Here is a 20,325-nt window from a genome sequence, read left to right on the forward strand (position 1 = left end):
AGGCATGTTTACAGCACATGTGGTGATGGTTACAGTGTTCATTTTGGCCAGTGCAGCCCTTTAAGTCAAATCGAGAAAAACTTTGTTGTTCCAAAACAAAACAGAGAGCTGGTTCATTGTGGAGAAGCAGCAAATCCCACTCAGCCTCAGATCAGAGTGAGAAGTCAGGGTCCGTGGGGGGAGGGAGTTATAAAAAAAAGCTGATAATTGATCGCTTATACCAGACAGAGGGAAGCACCTGAGCTGGAACTCATTTCCCCTCAACGCCGGCCTCCATCTCTCTCTCTCTCTCTCTGGCTGAGAGACAGAGACGTCTCCATATCGATCGTTCTGGCCGTTTGAGTGACAGCGATGGGAAAACAGCAGGACGAGCACCTCGGTGGGCGTGTAGTAGAGGAGGAAAGCAGCTGTCATAGTGGGCTAAAATCTTCTACCGCTAGCTCTTTGAAAGGAAACGCTTCATTGGATGACAACCGCAGTCTCATTGAGGAAAATAAGCGTCTCAGCACACAACACAACGAGGGGGAAAGTAAACTTTTCAATCCCGGCTTGGTTATTTCCATAGCAGGACGCGGAACAACTTTATTGAATCGGACAGTGAAATATTGATATTCCCTTTTGTCCGGGTGCAATATTGTTTTCTATTCTTTTCATCAGTTCCCTCAGCGAATCAGAGTGCAGCGGGTTTGATTGGTTTACTCAACGCCGGCTGCTTTAAAAGCTTCCATTAGGATTTGATGTCACATTGCCTGTATCACAGGCAGGGCTGAATAATAATATGCATTCTGGAGGGGGAAGAAATGCACCCTCTATCAGGGCTTCATGACAAAACCCTGCTTGTGTATGCATTATTCAGGGGAAAAATACTGCCACTGTTTTCCCAATGCATGATTCAGTACTGTGCAGAAGTCAGAGACCACCCTTCAGTGGTTTCATTTCTAAAAAATAGCCATTAAGTTATTCATTTTTCGTGTATATGAAACAGTATATTTAAAACAATGCTACATATTACATAGCCTCAATGACTAAATATAATATCAATACCTTTATTCCAGCTTGCATTCTTTTCAGGAGACTCACTTTCAGTTTCTCAAAGAATCTGCAGACACACCTCCAAAGTTCAGTCTTAGAAGCCGGTTGATCATTTTCTGAAGTAATCAAACACATTCAGTGGTGTTGAGGTCTGGACTCTGGGGTGGTCAGTCCATCGTTCAGCTTCTTTGTTTGATGTGTCCGTCTCCTTTTCTCAGTGAGGTTCTTCTTGACAGCTACACATCCTTTCAGACCCACAGCGCTGAGTCATCTTCTCACAGTGGAAGGATGGACAGAAACACCTGTGCATGTTTTCAGACCTGAAGCAGCTTGATTTTCTCCTCTCTCTCAGAGATGAAAGCTTTAAGTGCTGTTTATCTGATGGGGGCAGTTTTGGTGTCTACCAGGTCTTCCAGGTGGTTGTTAGGAGGCTAATAGGTACTGCATGTCTAAAAGTATCCAGAAGGCCCTTTTAACCCCTTAAAATCTCAGGCTTATTACATACTATAGCTTATTATTCAGTAACTATAGTGACTTCACTGCAAACTGGCTGAGCTATTCTTAGGTTAAAAGGTTAATGAATGAGTCCAGTTTTTTATGGTGAACCCATTACTGGCATACAGCTCATATAATTTTCATAAAGAAGAAGCATCAGCTAGAGGGGTGTAAAGCCCCCCCAGCATTGGGCTGTGGAGCAGTGGAACTGTGTTCTCTGGAGTGATGGAGCTCCGTCCAACACCTTTAGGATGAGCTGGAGTGATCCAGAACTGATAATCCAACATCAGTACCTGACCTCACTAATGCTCAATCAGATCCTCACAGCAATGTTCCAACATCTAGTGTAAAGCCTTCCCAGAAGAGTAGAGGCTGTTACTGCAGCAAAGGAGGACAAACTCACTATTAATACCCTTCATATCAGAAGCTGGAGGAGCAGGAGAACACTGACCTCTGGACATGCAGTGTATGTGCATATGTGGACTTGTGCAGACACAGTTACCAACGGTGAAGGATTAAACGTGTGGAAGGGGGTATTTCATCATCCGGGGAGTTTAATGCAGCCTAGGAGGAAAAATCGGCAGCACTCGTTCGTCTGCATCTGTAATTCAGACCTCAGCTTGTTTTGCATGGAGTTCAGAGTTTCTGCTTACACAGCAATTCAGAAACAGTGATAGGAAATGAAGCTGTAATCTCTCTCTCTCTCTCTCTCTCTCTCTCTCTCTCTCTCTTTCCTTCAGCAAACAAAACTCTGCCTCTGTACTGTCTGAAGAAATAGTGCTTTATTTATTTATTTATTTATTTATTTAATTGTGCTTGGTCATTTGTGAAGCCATAACAGCCTCGTATTGATCCTCTCCTTTCCTTGCCATTTGTTTTCCTCTAAAATGGAAAGCAACCATCATCTGTTCAAGCAAATGGAGAAACATACAACATTAGAGGTTAAAATATTGATCAGGAAAATCTATTACATTATCAGGCAGCTTACGACGTTATTTTTGTTATTACATATACATTACATTCTTAGTTACTGCATTTACAAGTCATTATACATCATTAATTGTTATTATATACAGTGTTTATGGCCATACATAGTTTTAAAGACCAACCTCAGCCAAACTACAGACATTTAACACCACATAAAAAACATAAGATTTCATTATAAGCAGGATTAAAAAAACTAGAATTATACAAATATAAAAACACAAAGCGGAAGATTAGAGAACACAGTCATCATCAGGTATTACAGTACTGCATTACAGTCGCTCTTAATAATAAAGGTTCCTAAATGTGTTCTTGGTTTTTCTTGGGTGTTTACTTGTGATAAAAACCCTAATTTGGTATAGAACCTTTACATCACGTGGGTCCATAAAGGAACCAAAAGTGTTTGTCATCGTCCAGCATTTAGAGTGAACTGATGGATGGATGAGCTACTCAGCAGCTGATCAGTCTTTCAAATTGTGAAGTTTTGGTTCTAAACGATCTCCTGAAAGCTGGTCCTCACGCCGATCAGATGCTTCATACTGACTGATCTTTTTCTCTCCCGCCCCTCCAGGGACCCCCAGGAGCAGCCGGAGCCGAGGGCAGGCAAGGAGAGAAAGGAGCCAAGGTGAGACAGCAAAGCACCACTGGAAACAGCCTTTAGTGGCCAAATGTGTTTGTACATGCATTTTACTTCATTTCTTTCACACAGACACACATTTATAGATGAAAACAGTGCGCAGTGTGAAAATATGTTCACGTCCTCTACAGAGGACACACTTCTGCTCATTTTAATGCACAGTTACTGTTTATTTGCTGATTTTTTAGAATTTATTGCAGGGAAAAGTAAAACATAAAACAGGTGTGCGAAAGTTATGGCGCATTTTATGTTATTTATTGTTTTTTTGTCATATATTAAAAATACGAAACATGAAAACTAGATGCTTAGAAATTGCATATCGTTGCTGTCCAAAATAGTAACTTTACAGGAGAAGGCAAAAACACTCTTACCTTTCAATGTAAGTCAATGAAAAGAGATTTTATTCCAAGTGATTTTAGAGCATTTCTATTGGTCCATTTATCATGAAATTTTCAAACAACGCAATGGACAGCTGGTGTGTTGAAATGATGCAGAAAACTGACAAAAATGGAGATACATAGTTTTCTTTGGACAGCTACAATATTTAAGTGAGCTCCTGTAAAAGATGTGTTAACTTATATAATATTCAGCAGTCAGATAATAAGTAATGTTATTATCTCTCTCTATAAAGAAGACCTTGTTACATTATTTCCATTGTGTTAATTAATAGAAATGGTCCAGAATTACTTAGAAGTAAAGATTGTTAACTTCAATTAACTTCCATTATTTTCATTCTCTTCTGCGAGATTCTGTTACTACAGTGTCGATATACTGAATTAAAAACACTGACAGAGCCACAGCCGACACTTGTACCAGTCTGTAGAGCGCAGTGAGGAAGCAGCGTGGATCCAGTGAGCGTAATTAAAGCAGGACGAGCGCGTCTTTAGTGGGACGGCGCCGCGTGAGCACAGGCTTCGACAGACTCCTTATTAACTCCTGTTTAAACACGTCTGCTTTGTGTCTGCAGCTCTTCTCTCACTGAAAGTAAATGTAGACGCTGTATCAGAACATCAGATTTTCATCTGAATTCCTCTGATCTCCCATCTTTACACAAATTAAAATGATACCACGCAGCGGTTTAAAGGGAGTACTTCAGCCAGAGACGCTAACACGGCTAACAATGGATGAAAGCCAGCAGGAGCGCATTTACATAGTGCTAACAGCCCCAACTAGCAGCTGTTCATAATGAGCAAAATTAGCATTTATAAGTATCTATCTATCTATCTATGTATCTGTCTATCTATCTATCTATGTCTGTCTATCTATCTATCTATCTATCTATGTCTGTCTATCTATCTATCTATCTATCTATCTGTCTGTCTGTCTGTCTATCTGTCTGTCTGTCTGTCTATCTATCTATGTCTGTCTATCTATCTATCTATCTATCTATCTGTCTATCTTTGGTAAAGAAAATGGCTCTATATAGAACCAAGAACACTCCAAGAACCTTTTGCATAGTTAAAGGGTTCTTTGCATGGTGAAACCTTTCATGATGCAAAGAACTCTGTAACCAAGGTTCTTGGAATGTTCATGGTTCTATATATAACCATTTTTGATGCTAAAGAACCCTTGAAGAACTATCTTTTTTAAGAGTGTAGTTGCTGAATAATTATAGTAATTATCAAATGATTCATAGTAGATACTTAATAATTTCTAGTAGTTACTGAATACTTTAGTGTTTTATGGTGCCGTTTAATTTACTTCATTCATAGTTTGTATTTATTTTATTGCTTTTTTTCTTAATTTTAACAAATTTTTACAATTATTTTCCATGTATTTTCTTCTAGAAATTAATTGAAAAGAATATTTACATCCAAATGACCGAATGTAATAACTAGCACCTCCACTAGCTGTTTCTGCACGTTCCTCTGAACCCGTTCTGCCCTCTCTCTTCAGGGTGAGCCGGGCGCTGAAGGTCCTCCGGGCAAAACCGGTCCAGTGGGACCCCAGGGACCTCCCGGTAAGCCAGGTCCTGAGGGTCTGAGAGGAATCCCTGGCCCTGTGGTGAGTGTCAGTTCAAACACAGTCCTGTTACCCCCAACATTGATTTAACCACCTAAAACTCCCGCGCAGCAGCGCAGTGAGAGAACCAGAACGCACGTTTTTTTGTGGACTATTAATCATTTTGCCGCCTGCAGTAAATCAATAGCGGGCCGTAAGCGCTACAGGAGTGCAATAATGCCTGATATAATTGGATGGATTTTTCTCGCAGGGTGAACAAGGACTTCCTGGAGCTCCTGGACAAGATGGCCCACCTGGACCAATGGTGAGAGAAGAGGGTTCTCACGCTCCTTTTTTTTACTTTCTGTCTCTTCCCTCACTTCGATCTCTCTGACCTTTATCTGTTCTAGTGATGCACTGAAATGAAAAGTTTCGGCCGAAACCCAAACTGCAATTCAGGATGAATTGGGCGGCAAAAAATTAAAAATCGAGTGCCTATTTATTTGTTTATTTATTTATTTATCCAGTTTTCAGTGCCATTGCTTCCATTACAGGTTTCATTAGCCACATTTACACACAGCCTAATAAACCATTAATAATCTGACTAATAGCTCAATCGTGACAGAAGACATCCATGTATACAGTCAGTCATAATAGACTAGTCTGATTGAGGTTATTCGGAATACAGTTCCTATCTCATTGATCGAGGTGTTCAATCCTGTAAATAATCCGTTAAATAGAAGAATAATATCCGTGTAAACGCCTGTATCTGATTACATTCCCTATCGGAAAGTCTAAGTCCGTTCTGATCATGTTCGTCGCGTCATAGTGAAAGTTTATACCGTTCAACATGGCGGAGCAGAAACTGGTCTGCAGAGGAGACGAAGTTTATGCTCTGATCTTTAAAAGACGGCGGTGGGACGGACGTCCAGCTTATGTGTCTCAGAACACGACGTCTTCCTCTCGGCCTTCTTTAATAAGGACATGTGAAGGACGTTTTCCTGAGTCTGACATCATTTTAAATCAATTAAAAACACAAGCACTGCTCACTGCTGCTCATCTCACTCTGACTGGACTCACATGATGCTGGTTGTCATGGTAACGTCTACACTAAGCGGTTCTCTACGCATGCAGGTAATTTTGGATCAGATTACTTGTAGTGAGCATGTAACGGAGATTTTCCATCAGAGTGTTGAGTACAGTAAGAATAAACACCTCAGTCTGAATCTGTAATAGGAATGAATTCAATCGGATTGGAGAAAATATTTGCATGTAAACACAGACACTGTTCACTAATTATTTTGTACACTTTAGAAAAAAAGTGAAACGTAAAAAAAAAAAATATTCATTTGGTGTGAAATGGTTGATTGTAGAGATGTCTTTACAGTGGTGGTGATAGGAGCCAGGGGTCGCCATGACTACAACACAAATACATACATACATACATACATCATCTAAACCGCTTATCCTTCTGGGTCACGGTGGGGTACTGGAGCCTATCCCAGCTGTCACTGGGCGGAAGGCAGGATACACCCTGGACAGGTCGCCAGTCCATCGCAGGGCAGACAGACAGACATACACAAATATAGACATTTTATTTACTTTCCAAAACCACCAGTCAATCAATTCGATCATGCTCTGGTTTAACCACTGTTTCTAATTCTACTATCCACTGAAAGCCTCACTGTTTGGCCATTTCCAGAATTTTCCAGTGGGCGAAATTTTGGTGCATCTCTAATCTGTCCGCCTCTTTATCTCCTCTCCCCTGTTTCTTTTCAGCATGCTCTCACGCTTCCCCTCTCTTTCTTGCCATTCCTTTGTGCCTGTGTGTGTGCAAATTGATTTCTCAGTGTTGGCTCTCCAATATTAGGGACCCCCTGGTCTGCCTGGCCTGAAAGGTGACCCCGGCTCGAAGGGTGAGAAGGTGAGTGAGATTCAATTTCCTTTGCTGCTCCCCCGTTAATGTGGTCCCCCCCAGCCCAGGCCTGCTTAACCTCCCGCAGCGCCACTTTAAGCCTTTTAGCTCAGTGGGCTCAGGGCAAAACATGCATTTTACCACAAAAAAAAGAGTTAAAAAGCTTTCAACTACTTTCAGTTTCTCTTCTCTGGTACAATAATTCAGCTCACAAAGTGAAGTGATATTTCAGTAATTATTGAAATGAAACATTGTTTTTGAATGTGAGTAATGCTGCTTTGATGTTCTTTTGATAAAATCATAATGCCGTTCTCTTCTTCAGTCCAGTATGAGCAGCAATGGCTTAACTTGAACTGTGTGCCCTTTACTCTGTAGTCCAGATGGTCACTTACAGCACAGTGTGTAAAATAGCCTGAAGTTTTACTGAGAGCTGATTGGTTGGCATTACTGCTACTGAGAGCTGATTGATTAGCATTACTGCTACTGAGAGCCGATTGATTAGCATTACTGCTACTGAGAGCCGATTGATTAGCATTACTGCTACTGAGATCTGATTGGTAAGCATTACTGGTACCAAGAGCTGATTGGTTGCCATTACTGCTACTGAGTGCTGATTGGTTAACATTATTGCTACTGAGATCTGATTGGTTAGCATTACTGCTACTGAGTACTGATTGATTATCATTATTGCTACTGAGAGCTGATTGGTTAACATTACTACTACTGAGAGCTGATTGATTAGCGTTACTGCTACTGAGATCTGATTGGTTGGCATTACTGCTACTGAGATCTGATTGGTTAGCATTACTGCTACTGAGCGCTGATTGGTTGGCATTACTGCTACTGAGTGCTGATTGATTAGTGTTACTGCTACTGAGAGCTGATTGGTTGGCATTACTGCTACTGAGTGCTGATTGATTAGTATTACTGCTACCGAGAGCTGATTGGTTGGCTAAACAGAAGTGACTAAAGAGTCGATTACTTTCCTCACTAATATTCCTGCCAGCAGGTCAGTTAGTGCAGTGAGACAGGAGCTGCCCTCAGTGCAGTAATGCTGCTCGTCTTTATCGTATCGAGATGGTGGAACATTGTTTTTTAATGGTCTCACTGTACTGACTGATGTTTATGTGTCTGTGTTTCTCAGGGTCATCCTGGTCTGATTGGTCTGATCGGACCTCCTGGTGAACAGGGAGAGAAAGGAGACCGCGGTCTGCCTGGACCTCAAGGCACTCCTGGACCTAAGGGTGATGGCGTAAGTGATAGTCTCTCTCTCTCTCTCTCTCTCTCTCTATGTCTCTCTCTGTCTCTCTTTCTCTCTCGTTTTGTCTCTCTGTTCCCTCCTTCTCTGTCAGTCTTTCATTTTATCTCTCTCTCCCATGCTTTCTCCCTCTCTCAATTTTCTGTTTTTCTATCTCTCTTCTCTCTTTCTCTGTCTCTCTCTCCCCATCACTCTTACTCTCCCTCTCTCTGTCTTTTCTCTCTGTCACTCTCATTTGTTCTCTCTTGCTCTCTCCCCCTTTCCCCTTTCTTTCTGTCTTCTTTTTCTCTTTCTGTTTCTCTCTCTGTTCATTCTATCTCTCCAACCCTCCTTCTCTCTCTATTCTCTCACGCTCTCATCCTTTCTCTCTCTCTCTATGTTTTCTTCATCTCTCTCTATCTATAATAATAGTCTGTAACAAATAATAGTCTCTCTCTCTCTCTCTCTCTCTCTTTCTCTCTCTCTCTCTCTCACTCCTTCCACCCCTCCACTCTCTTATAATCTGCCTGAGTCTCCGTTAGCTGTACTGTGAAGGTCCTCTGCAGCTCTATGGTCATCTGTAACCTCTGAAAAAGTGAATTAACCGCCCACTGAAATAATGACATCGTGCTTTATGTGTTTATGTTAATGGTGCGGTGGGTGAAGGGTGATGGTGGAGGATAATGGCTGGTGCCGAGAACGGCTGCCGTGATTATGCAACACCAAATATTCACATCTAAAGTTAATGTCATAAAACGTTCTCACAGTAGCCATGTTGTTTACTTTAAACTCCCTAATGTCCACCTCTCATGGTTACTGCGAGCTGTAAAGCTCTGAAAAAAGCCGAGTTTCTCTACCAGGGGCGTTTCGGCGGGCGCTGAGCTGACGCTCAGTGGAATTCAGATGAAGAAAGACTTCATCCATTTTTAAACAAACACTGCAAATCGAGTGAATATGCAATTAGCGGCTGCTGTAGCGCAGCCTTTGCCTGGTGATTTAAAGGACTGTGAGAGATTAAATCCATTCAGATCACAGGCCTAATGAAACGGCGATGATCTTTTAAGGGGTTAGAAAAAGTGTGTCTGCTATATGAATTCCCCTGGACATACTTGAGGCTGGACGTAGCAAAGAAATAAATGGGCAGGCTAAACATTTTCCAAATGTGTTAATGTTGCATAGTGTCATAACTTCAGGTTACCACCTATTCCCAAGAGTCATCACCCAACCTTTTCCAGCACTTCTGCTCTATGGTGATAAAAAACCAGAGTAATTTACTGGAATTCTGGATTCACTTAAGCACTGCAGCACAATAAAGCATGTGTCCACTCACCTCAGACACATCTGCCAATGAAGACAACATAACTAAGTTAAAATCAGACTGAGATGTTCAAAGCAACATAAACTTACAAGCTTAAAAACCTAAACCTGAACCTAATCATCCTAGAGTAAAGCACGCTGCCATAGTAGGCATGAAATGTTTATGATGCATTTATGTCTTACCTTTGTTGACTCGATGCATTGAAGTAATGTTAGATGTTTATTTTTACATTTTTATAAAGCTCACGGCAGCTTTTGTAGTAAAAAAGCATAGTAATGTAAGTACCAAATTTGCAGAAAAATAATGTTGCCAATGTTTTTAAATTTGTTTTGCTTTGGATAGTTAAAAAAATACAAACTCAAGAGAATGGAATCTCACTTTTAAACACCCCAGTTGCGTCTTTTAACCACACCTAGAGCTTCAAGTTCAAAAACTGGAGCACTGATAACAAACCGAAGGCTTGAGTCAATGACAGATAGCAACGGTTGCTAATCGGTGATTGGACAGTGTAATGGCAGAGACTGTAATGATTTGATTGGCCATAATGCAATGACAGCACCCCCGGAAAACAAACCAAATTTCATTATTTTAAAAAAGATGACTTAATAAATATTCTTTACTCATTTGATTGGCCTGTGATCAATCCTGATCAATCACATTGTTTTGCTGTTTGCCACAATGTACAAAGTAGTGGGTTTAGTGGGGCATGATGATTGGTTGGTGGGCATGTCTAGGCTAATAATCTGTGTTATGGCATCGCAATCTCTCCCACCCCCATCAAATCTGTGAAAACCTTTTTTGGTCCCCACTATCGAAAAGGTTGGGAACCCTTGGATTGATACATCCACCAGGAGCACTGTGAGCAGCAGTGGACTAGTCGAGGACGGTGCCTGAGTTTAATAATAAAATACAGCAGCAAAAAAACAAAACAAAAAAAAACAAAACAGGAGTGAACAGGCAGGAGGGGAATCCAGAAAAGGCTTTTGCTGCTAAACACAAAAGCCCAAAGTAGTTTATTTGTGTTATAATCCTGCACAGTTCCACTGCATGCTAACTGCTCTGAAATGCAGCCTCAACCATGTAGGTTTCCAGAACTGTTTGCTCTAACAGTAAAGACCATTTGACTGACAATCAAATGATAAACTAACAACCATTATTTTTGCACAGTGTGGTTGGCAAACGGTCCACCTGGCCCAATGATCAACATGCATGCGGCCCAACTACTCTAGGGACAGTTATCAATCAATCGAAGGAGACAGACACAAAAACTCTGAGTGGATCACAGATGAGACGTTAGGTTTGATATGGCTCACAGTCATAATTCACTCCCCCCTGTTCTTGTCTCTATAGGGTATAGCTGGAGCTGCTGGACCCCTCGGCCCCCCTGGACCTCCTGGACTGCCTGTAAGTCACTAATCCACACCTCTCTCTTACACTTTGTGTCATGATGTAGACAAATTCATTTACTGATTTCTGGATTTACTGGATTCTTCCGTTGTTTTCTCGTTAGGGTCCACAAGGGCCAAAGGGAGCCAAAGGTTCCACAGTAAGTAAAACCGTAATTGTTAATATCAACAGTTTAAAAATTCACATTTCGAGTTGATACTGACTTTTGTTCATTGCGTTTCTCCAGGGTCCTGCTGGTCCGAAGGGAGACACAGGCGTGGTCGGACCCCCTGGACCTCCTGTGAGTTTCATTCTGTTTGGTTTTGACTGCATGTCCAATGTTTCAGGACACCTAGCTCTTCAAAATGTTGGAAAAAAATGATCACGTTTTCAAGTTTTCACAGTAACTGACAATATTAAAGTCTAATGAGGTTTAATTAGAGGAAAACAATATCATGTGTAAACATTAGATGACAGTATTAAATGCTATCTTGGAAATAAAGCCAAACTCCGCCCATGTCAGCACATTTCAGGAGTTTAAACGAGCTTTGAACCCAAAGAGTTTTAATATGTGCTTAGATAGATTGATAGATCGATAGATAGATAGACCTCATATCAATAGATAGATAGATAGATAGACCATCATATAGATAGATAGATAGATAGATAGATAGGTAGATACATAGATAGATAAATAGATAGATAGATAGATAGATAGATAGATAGACCATCATACAGATAGATAGATAGATAGATAGATAGATAGACCATCATATAGATAGATAGATAGATAGATAGACCATCATATAGATAGATAGGTAGATAGATAGATAGATAGATAGATAGATAGATAGATAGACAGACATAGATAGGTAGTTAGATAGATAATTAATTAATATAAGGGTTAAAGAGAGGTTAGAAAATAGTCATGTAAATATGAATTATGACTATTTTTGTCACCCACACGGACAACATAAGTGCACCTAAAGGAAAAAAATAAAAAATAATAAAAAATGCAGGGTATGGGCCTTTCAACTGAAAAGGAGCACTGAAAATGAAATATTAAATGTAATAATAAATATTAATAAAATATTTATTAATAATAAATATTACTAAATTATTTCAAAAGTAAGCAACATATCCACAAATGCCTAATTGGCACAAAGTGTTTCTTGAGTGATTCCACAGAAGAACCTGTTTGAAAAAGAGTTTTGTGAATGTGTAGAACCTTTTAAAGGTTTAAAGAACCTTCACACAATGTAAAAGTTCTTTACCAATTTAAGGATTCCTAGAACATTTACATTGTGTGGAGGTCCTACATACTCCCACCTCATTTACAAATAAGGTTCTCTAAAGAACCATCCGCTGAAATGTTTTTGACGTAACCAAAAGTGGTTCTTCTAAGGTGTTTTGGAAAGAACCTGTGCTTTTTAAGCAGGTAGGGCCTTTTATGACTTCAACAAAGATTCAAGAGCAGTGTGAATTATCATAGAGAGCTGTGGGATGAGCTGTATGAATCCAACCACAGTGACGCCTCAATAGATCATCATTTAATGAGACAGTTTATTTATTTCATTAGAGAAACTTTGACTCACAATTGAGAGCCAAAGCTGTAGCATGATAGTCTATCATCTGTACATCGCCTGCAGGGTCCTCCAGGTGAGATCGTCCAGCCGCTGCCCATCCAGTCGCCCAAGAAGACCCGGCGCTCCAGCGACATGCAGGCCGACGAGGCCACCATCATGGATTATGGCGAGGGCATGGAGGACATCTTCAGCTCCCTCAACAACCTCAAGCAGGACATCGAGCGCATGAAGTACCCAATGGGCACTCAGAACAACCCGGCCAGGACCTGCAAGGACCTCCAGCTGTGCCACCCTGAGTTCCCCGACGGTGAGTGAAGTTCTCACTGAAATAAAAATAACATCTTGGCCCTTGAATTCATCTTAAATCTAGTCAAAATATGTAATATTTCACATTTTAAGATTGTTGTTAGAATGTTGTGAGACTTAATGACTTGGTTCTGTTTTATGTTCTTATGTATTTTTTGCTTGTTGTAAATATTTTTATTTATTGAAAGTGTCTTATTACATTCCACTGACACTTTCAAATAATCAGGCACTATATCGTGAAAAAAGAAAATTTATCTGCGTTATGTTTTGAAAAAAGAAAAATTATTTGGATTATTTTTTGAAAAAAGAACAATTATTTAAATTATTTTTTGAAAAAAGAACCATTTATTTGCATTATTTCTTGAAAAAAGAAAATTATTTGCATTTATTTCTTGAAAAAAATAAACTTTATTTGCATTATTTCTTGAAAATAGATGCATTATTTTGGACAAAAGCAAAATTATTTGCATTTTTTTTAGTGATATTAATAATTTAAACTAGATTTAAGATGATTTGCCAAGATATCATTTGCAGTGCTGTGAGTTCAGGAGCTGGATTCACAAAATCTGTATTTTAGAACTTACAAAGTCAAATTTACAGTTTCCTTCTTTTACCATGGATACCGTCAGTACAGCCAAGACGTTTGGTGTCTGAGATTAGGTTTATTTTTTTTTATTTATTTATTTTTTTGTACTGGAGCTACGAGGCTAAGTAATGGAACCTTATACGCCACCAGTGAGCCTAATGCTAACTACATGCCTCAGTCATCACACACTTGCCTCACACCACGTGGAGTTCAGTAAACTCTGATAGACTAGCCCTAAACATGGTCTATAAACACGGACTGAAGTACAGAGAAAATTCAGACTACTCTTGTTATTTTTTTCAATGTGATGCATTTTGTCCATTTTCATAGATAACAGTCTGTCGTACCGAGTCGGGGCGGTACTCTCTGCAGGCTGCAGTGGGAGCTAACCCCTGCCTGCCAAATCATGGCTTACAAAATGCCAGCTCCTGTACTGACCTTTCAGAGCTGCTGGGCTTTTTCATTCTTAGAGATGTTATTATTATTTTTTATATAGAGGCACAAGCCTGTCTAGCTTTATCTGTTCTGTAACCAAAGCAGTATGTATTAACCTTTTATACTCAGAGGGTCTGTATGTGGAGCCACACTTCAGTTCATACAATCTGTTTCATAGTATTTGGTGAATAATTTTTAGTAGGTGCTGAATAATTAATAGTAGTTACTGAATAATTTATATTATTTACTGAAAACATTACAGCATCTACTAAATAATACATAGTAGATACTGAATAATACTTAGTAAATATTGAATAATTCATAGTAGACACTGTATATTACATAGTAGTTACTGAGTAGTTCATAGTAGTTACTCAATAATATATTTACTGAATAATTTATAGTAAATACTGAATAATTTAAAGTAGATACAGCATCATTTATAATATATAGTGAATAATTCATAGCAATTACTGTATAATTTTAGAGTTGATACTGAATAATTAATAGTAGTTTCTGGATAATTTGTAGTAGATACTGAATAATTCATAGTAGTTTCTGGATAATTTATAGTAGATACTACATAATTCATAGAAGTTTCAGATTAATGTATAGTAGATACTGAATAATTTATAGTAGTTATTATACCATTTATAGTAGATACTAAATAATTCATAGTAGTTTCAGAACAATTCATATTAGATACTGAACTATTCATAGTAGTTGCTAAAAATTTACAGTAGTTACTGAATAATTCATAGTAGTTATTTACTACTTCATAGTAGATAATGAATAATTTATTGTAGCTACTGAATAATTCATAGTAGTTACTCAATAAGAAGTCTTAATCTTAATATTTAAAGGGGTTTAAAGGGGTTAGCTGAAGATCATAAAGACGATTCTAATTTAATAAGTGCACGTTGTCAATCATTGATATTGTCTGTTCGGTCACGTTGGGTGTCTGACTGATGGATTTTTATTCCTGCAGGTGAATATTACATTGATCCTAACCAGGGATGCTCTGGAGATTCCTTCAAAGTGTACTGCAACTTTACAGCGGGCGGCGAGACCTGCATCCACCCCGACAGGAAGTCGAGCGGAGTGAGTATTGCTCCCTCAGCCACAGTGGGGACTAGAAATATAGTCTTATTAACCTCAGAGCTTAATGGGCCCATTTTAGGGTTCTTTAACTCCAGTCCTGAAAGGCCACAGTGCAGTTTAGTGCTTCCCTGTTCCAGCACACTGTATTTTAGTAAATAACCCTATGAAGTCACAATTACCACCAGCAAGAAAAGTGAAAATTGTTTTTGACTCATAGTTCACTGAAAAACGTGGAGAAATATTGTTGAAACTGCATATTCAAAATTTTAGTACATAACAAATTAGTGTTTGTTGTTTGCAGAAACATCTTTACATTTTGTTGACTTTTTTTCAGACTCAAAACTGTCAATTCAGAATGTCAGTGTAATTCATTTTGTAACTAACATTGTAATTAATTATGTAATTTCATAATTACATGTGAATAGTGTAGCAAAATGACATGACTACTGTGGAAGAAATGTAGAGTTAATGTTTTACACCAAAGTAGATGAGGAAAGGGCATTGTTGCAATGTACATTGAGTGTAATTGTAAGTCTTTACACATATTACTATGTAATTACACAATAATACAATGTAACAACAGTAATTACTGTATATTTATAAGTTATCAACTTGAATCAGCTGTTTTAGAGTAACCAACTTTAAACTTACTACTCTTGTGCAAGAGATGTGCCATAGAAGAACCCACTTTTGGTTCCCTAAAGAACCTTTCAAAAGATTCTTTGGGGAACCATTTTTGTATATGGAATGTATGAAGGTAAGGAACCTTTTCAAAGTCCATAGAATATTATAAAAGGTCTCTTTTGCATTAAGTAAAGGTTCTTGAAACCTGTAAAAGGTTCTTTACATTTGTATATCTCTTTTTTCATACATGCTTCTCTCGGGAACCAAAAGTGGTTTCATTGCATTTGCATTACACAAATATTTTGGCACTTTTTGTGTGGTTTCACAGGATTTGAGCTTGAGAGCTCTGATCAAATGCAAAACAAATCATCACTGTTGGAACAAAACATTGTATAATATTTTGTAAAATACTAGCTGCCCTTTATATTGTGTGCAACTTCCATGACAAATGGACCAATAGAAATGCTCCAAAATGACTTGGAATAAAATCTATTTACATAAAGTGACCCATATTTATTTACTTGCGTTCAAAGTTAACCAGGTTTCTTCTCCTACAAAGTTACCATTTTGAAGATACAAGGTTTTGTTTCTGACGGTGACAAAATCAACATTTGTTTTTCACTGTGGTTTATTGTTACTTATCCCTTATTATCGCTGCTCTCCGGCAGGTTCAGATGTCCTCCTGGTATAAAGAGGTGCCTGGGTCGTGGTACAGTTCATTTACACACGGACAACTAGTAAGTGCACTTCTCTTCCTCTTCTGTTTCATCTCTCTTCTCTGCGTCTCGTGTGGCCATCTCTTCCCTTTCTCCCCGAGCTGAAAGGATTCTAAAGGCTCGCTCTCTCCGTCCTCTCAGTGACAGAAATAGACAGTAATAGCAGCGCCGCTTTTCAGATGCTTTTTAAGATGCTGTGACCCGAGGTCCCGGAGCACAAAGCCCCCGCACGCCCCCACACACACCACACACACCGCATCCATATTTAATGCGGTCAGGAGAGTGACGGAGAGATGGCATCGTCTCAGAGAAAAACATATTCCGGCTATTCGCTCCACATCGCCTGACAGTCTTTACAATACGGCTGCAACTAAGGCTGGCGCTGCATGGTGAAATGTATACGCAACTATAGTTGCTTGAAACTTACATGAAACTAAATTGCACATGAGCTGCATAATGTAAAGCACCTTGCAACTCACTTGAAACTCAGCTGCAACAGTTGCAAGCAACTGTCCAAAACTGGCAATAATACATCATGTGATCATGTCATTTATTACAGTCTGTCAGAATGACCGTGTGGATCATATGAACATTATAGAGGCTTTTTAAATGAAACAGTAGAAGCCATATCGCCCCCTACACTTCCTGTAGTGTATTACAGTCTGTCAGAGTGACTGTGTGGATCATATGAACATTATAGAGGCTTTTTAAATGAAACAGTAGAAGCCATATCGCCCCCTACACTTCCTGTAGTGTATTACAGTCTGTCAGAGTGACTGTGTGGATCATATGAACATTATAGAGGCTTTTTAAATGAAACAGTAGAAGCCATATCGCCCCCTACACTTCCTGTAGTGTATTACAGTCTGTCAGAGTGACTGTGTGGATCATATGAACATTATAGAGGCTTTTTAAATGAAACAGTAGAAGCCATATCGCCCCCTACGCTTCCTGTAGTGTATTACAGTCTGTCAGAATGACTGTGTGGATCATATGAACATTATAGAGGCTTTTTAAATGAAACAGTAGAAGCCATATCGCCCCCTACACTTCCTGTAGTGTATTACAGTCTCTCAGAGTGACTGTGTGGACCGTGTGGGTAGTATAAGTATTATAGAGCATTCTTTTATTAGTAAATGATGTTGCTTATGAGTTATCTAGAGAATAATTCTAGGCAACATCCATTCATCTTTTAGTAACTTAGATCTTTTGCTAATTTACATGAAAATCTTTTTAACCATTGTGAATTTTCACCATAGTAGTGCCCAACAAAAGCATGCTTTGTCAGATTCTCACCAGACTTTTTTCTGTTTCGCTGTTAGAGAACAGTAACAATTATAAAAGTCCAACTCTAATTTTTCTATCACTGTTAAACTTCATGACCTCTCTGTAAAGCACTTTGAGCTGCTGCAGGTATGCGGTATATAGTGCTCTACGTTAGTGTTGTCTCTGGCGGTGACATGGCAACCTCAGACACGCTGCTAATCGCTGCTCTCGTCTTAGCTGCTCAGTTTTTCTTCTTGAATGTGAGATCTTCAAAAGCAAATCAGGCCATGGACGTCTGAATATGTGTGTGAAATTATGAAGTTTATTTTAGGGTTTGCTCTGTGGAAATGGAGTGCACCAATATCTGTGTTAAAACTGTTTGAATATTTTGCATTTTTGTGCCATTTATTCATGCAGCATTCGCTGTATATGAGCCCTTAACAGTGTTGAGTTCTGCCATCATGTGTCTGTGTGTTTCTCTGCTGCTAATCTCTCCTCTCTCCTCTCTTCCTGTTTTGTTTTCTTTGTTTTCTGTAAACAGTTGTCTTATGTGGACGCTGAGGGTAACTCAATAAACCCAGTGCAGATGACGTTCCTCAGACTACTGACAGCCTCGGCGAGGCAAAACTTCACCTACAGCTGCCACCAGTCTGTGGGCTGGCACGATGCCACGACAGACAGCTACCACAAAGCCCTGCGCTTCCTGGGATCCAACGATGAGGAGATGTCCTACGACAACAGCCCCTACATCAAAGCCCTCGTAGACTCCTGCGCGGTAAGACACCTCTATACAGCACTATTAACAGTTATATATCATTACTGTAGTCTCATAGTTTTGCGTCTCCAGAATGGAAGGAAACACTATAGAAGGTTATTTAAAAAGATCCTTAAAATCTCATTCTATGAATGTACATTAATGTAAAGAAATTTGTCTGATTGTCCATTCATCTTAAAGTGTTCACACAATGCAAAGGAGGACAAATACCATTTCCACATAGTTTAAAAGAGGAAAACAATAACAGTGGTCACTCACTGGCCACTTTATCAGAAACACCTACCTTCCGCTTCCACTTACTGGACACTTTATCAGAAACACCTACCTTGCGCTTCCACACACTGGCCACTTTATCAGAAACACCTACCTTGTGCTTCCACTCACTGGCCACTTTATTAGAAACACCCACCTTGCGCTTCCACACACTGGCCACTTTATCAGAAACACCTGCCTTGCGGTTCCACTCACTGGACACTTTATCAGAAACACCTACCTTGCGCTTCCACTCACTGGACACTTTATCAGAAACACCTGCCTTGCGCTTCCACTCATTGGACATTTTATCAGAAACACCTACCTTGCGCTTCCACTCACTGGACACTTTATCAGAAACACCTACCTTGCGCTTTCACTCACTGGACACTTTAATAGAAACATCTACCTTGCGCTTCCACTCACTGGACACTTTATCAGAAACACCTACCTTGCGCTTCCACTCACTGGACACTTTATCAGAAACACCTGCCTTGCGCTTCCACTCACTGGACACTTTATCAGAAACACCTACCTTGTGCTTCCACTCACTGGCCACTTTATCAGAAACACCTACATTGCGCTTCCACTCACTGGACACAAACAAAATTGTCAGATAGTTTAACTGGAGAACGCTCTTATAAAAACCTCATAATGGAAATATATTAAATATTTTGACAAGATTTTACATTTTTATGTTTTGCCAAGATGTCATTTTCAGGGTATATTGTGGTTATAGAGTGTTTTTACACTGCTGAGATCAGTAGTTTTAAAGTATTTCTCTGGCTTTCTCACAGCACTGTGAGCACATAATTAGCTGCTGAAAGAAGTGAGAATCCAGAACGATCCACTATAAATGATATACAGTGCAGCCACATTAGAATATTGCTCCAGTGTTGGTGTCAATGATGCAATATCCACAAGGTTTTGATATTAAGCTCTGCTGTGACTGTGAACTGACGGTGTCGTCTGTGTTCCTGTTTTTCTTTTTTTTCTTTCCAGACGAGGAAGGGCTACGGAAAGACTGTGATCGAGATAAACACGCCCAAAATCGATCAGGTTCCCATCGTAGACGTCATGCTGAGCGACTTTGGGGATCCTAACCAGAAGTTTGGATTCGAAGTCGGTCCAACCTGCTTCCTTGGCTAAATTAAGATAAAAACAACGAAAGAATGACACCAAGAAAAAGAAAAACTTGACAGGGAAGGACGGGTCAGCACAAGAGACTTTTTTTTTCCAAGACTATTTTTGTTATGGTACCACCAAACCATCCGGCCTCCGTTTGTCGCCACATGCAAGTGCAAGTTTTGAATAAGAGAGGTGAGACGGCGCCGTCGTGTTCGTGTACATCACCCGGGAGAATCCGCCTCGTCCTCGGAGGGCGAGAAAGACACGCGAGCCGTTACGGAGGGAAGAAAGTGAAGGAAGACGAAAAGAAGTGGCGGAGCGGAGAGCTGGACAGCGGGGGGGGGGTCGGCGGAGAGAGAGAGAGAGAGAAAGAAAGAGAGAGAGAGAGAGAGAGAGAGAGAGAGACCCCCCCAAACAGAGTCTATCGGTGCTGTGCAACAAATAAAAAAAAAAGATATACAGAAAAGACAACAATGGTGCTTGATCAAAATACAAAAAAATAATAATAATGAATAAAGAAATATGAGGTGCTAAGAGAAAAAGAAGGTGTATTTTGATAAAACTGTAATTATTATTTTGTACATTACTGTTCTTTCTGATTCCAC

General features: G+C 39.6%; 1 protein-coding gene across 2 annotated transcripts in view; it reads left to right on the forward strand.

Moving 5' to 3' along the window:
- Positions 1-19,841, forward strand: part of col11a1a (collagen, type XI, alpha 1a) — a 166,563-nt gene extending 146,722 nt beyond the window's left edge. For both annotated transcript variants that reach the window (XM_036581528.1, XM_036581520.1), the window contains 13 exons: positions 3,083-3,136; positions 5,045-5,152; positions 5,361-5,414; positions 6,960-7,013; positions 8,149-8,256; positions 10,910-10,963; positions 11,070-11,105; positions 11,193-11,246; positions 12,595-12,838; positions 14,847-14,959; positions 16,252-16,320; positions 18,107-18,340; positions 19,595-19,841. In XM_036581528.1, the coding sequence (XP_036437421.1) occupies positions 3,083-3,136; positions 5,045-5,152; positions 5,361-5,414; positions 6,960-7,013; positions 8,149-8,256; positions 10,910-10,963; positions 11,070-11,105; positions 11,193-11,246; positions 12,595-12,838; positions 14,847-14,959; positions 16,252-16,320; positions 18,107-18,340; positions 19,595-19,741 (1,329 nt within the window). In that variant the 3' untranslated portion in view covers positions 19,742-19,841. The remainder of the gene's footprint in view (positions 1-3,082; positions 3,137-5,044; positions 5,153-5,360; positions 5,415-6,959; positions 7,014-8,148; positions 8,257-10,909; positions 10,964-11,069; positions 11,106-11,192; positions 11,247-12,594; positions 12,839-14,846; positions 14,960-16,251; positions 16,321-18,106; positions 18,341-19,594) is intronic.
- Positions 19,842-20,325: the final 484 nt, after the last annotated feature.

Source organism: Colossoma macropomum, unplaced genomic scaffold (assembly GCF_904425465.1).
Source record: "Colossoma macropomum unplaced genomic scaffold, Colossoma_macropomum, whole genome shotgun sequence".
NCBI classification, from domain to species: Eukaryota; Metazoa; Chordata; class Actinopteri; order Characiformes; family Serrasalmidae; genus Colossoma; species Colossoma macropomum.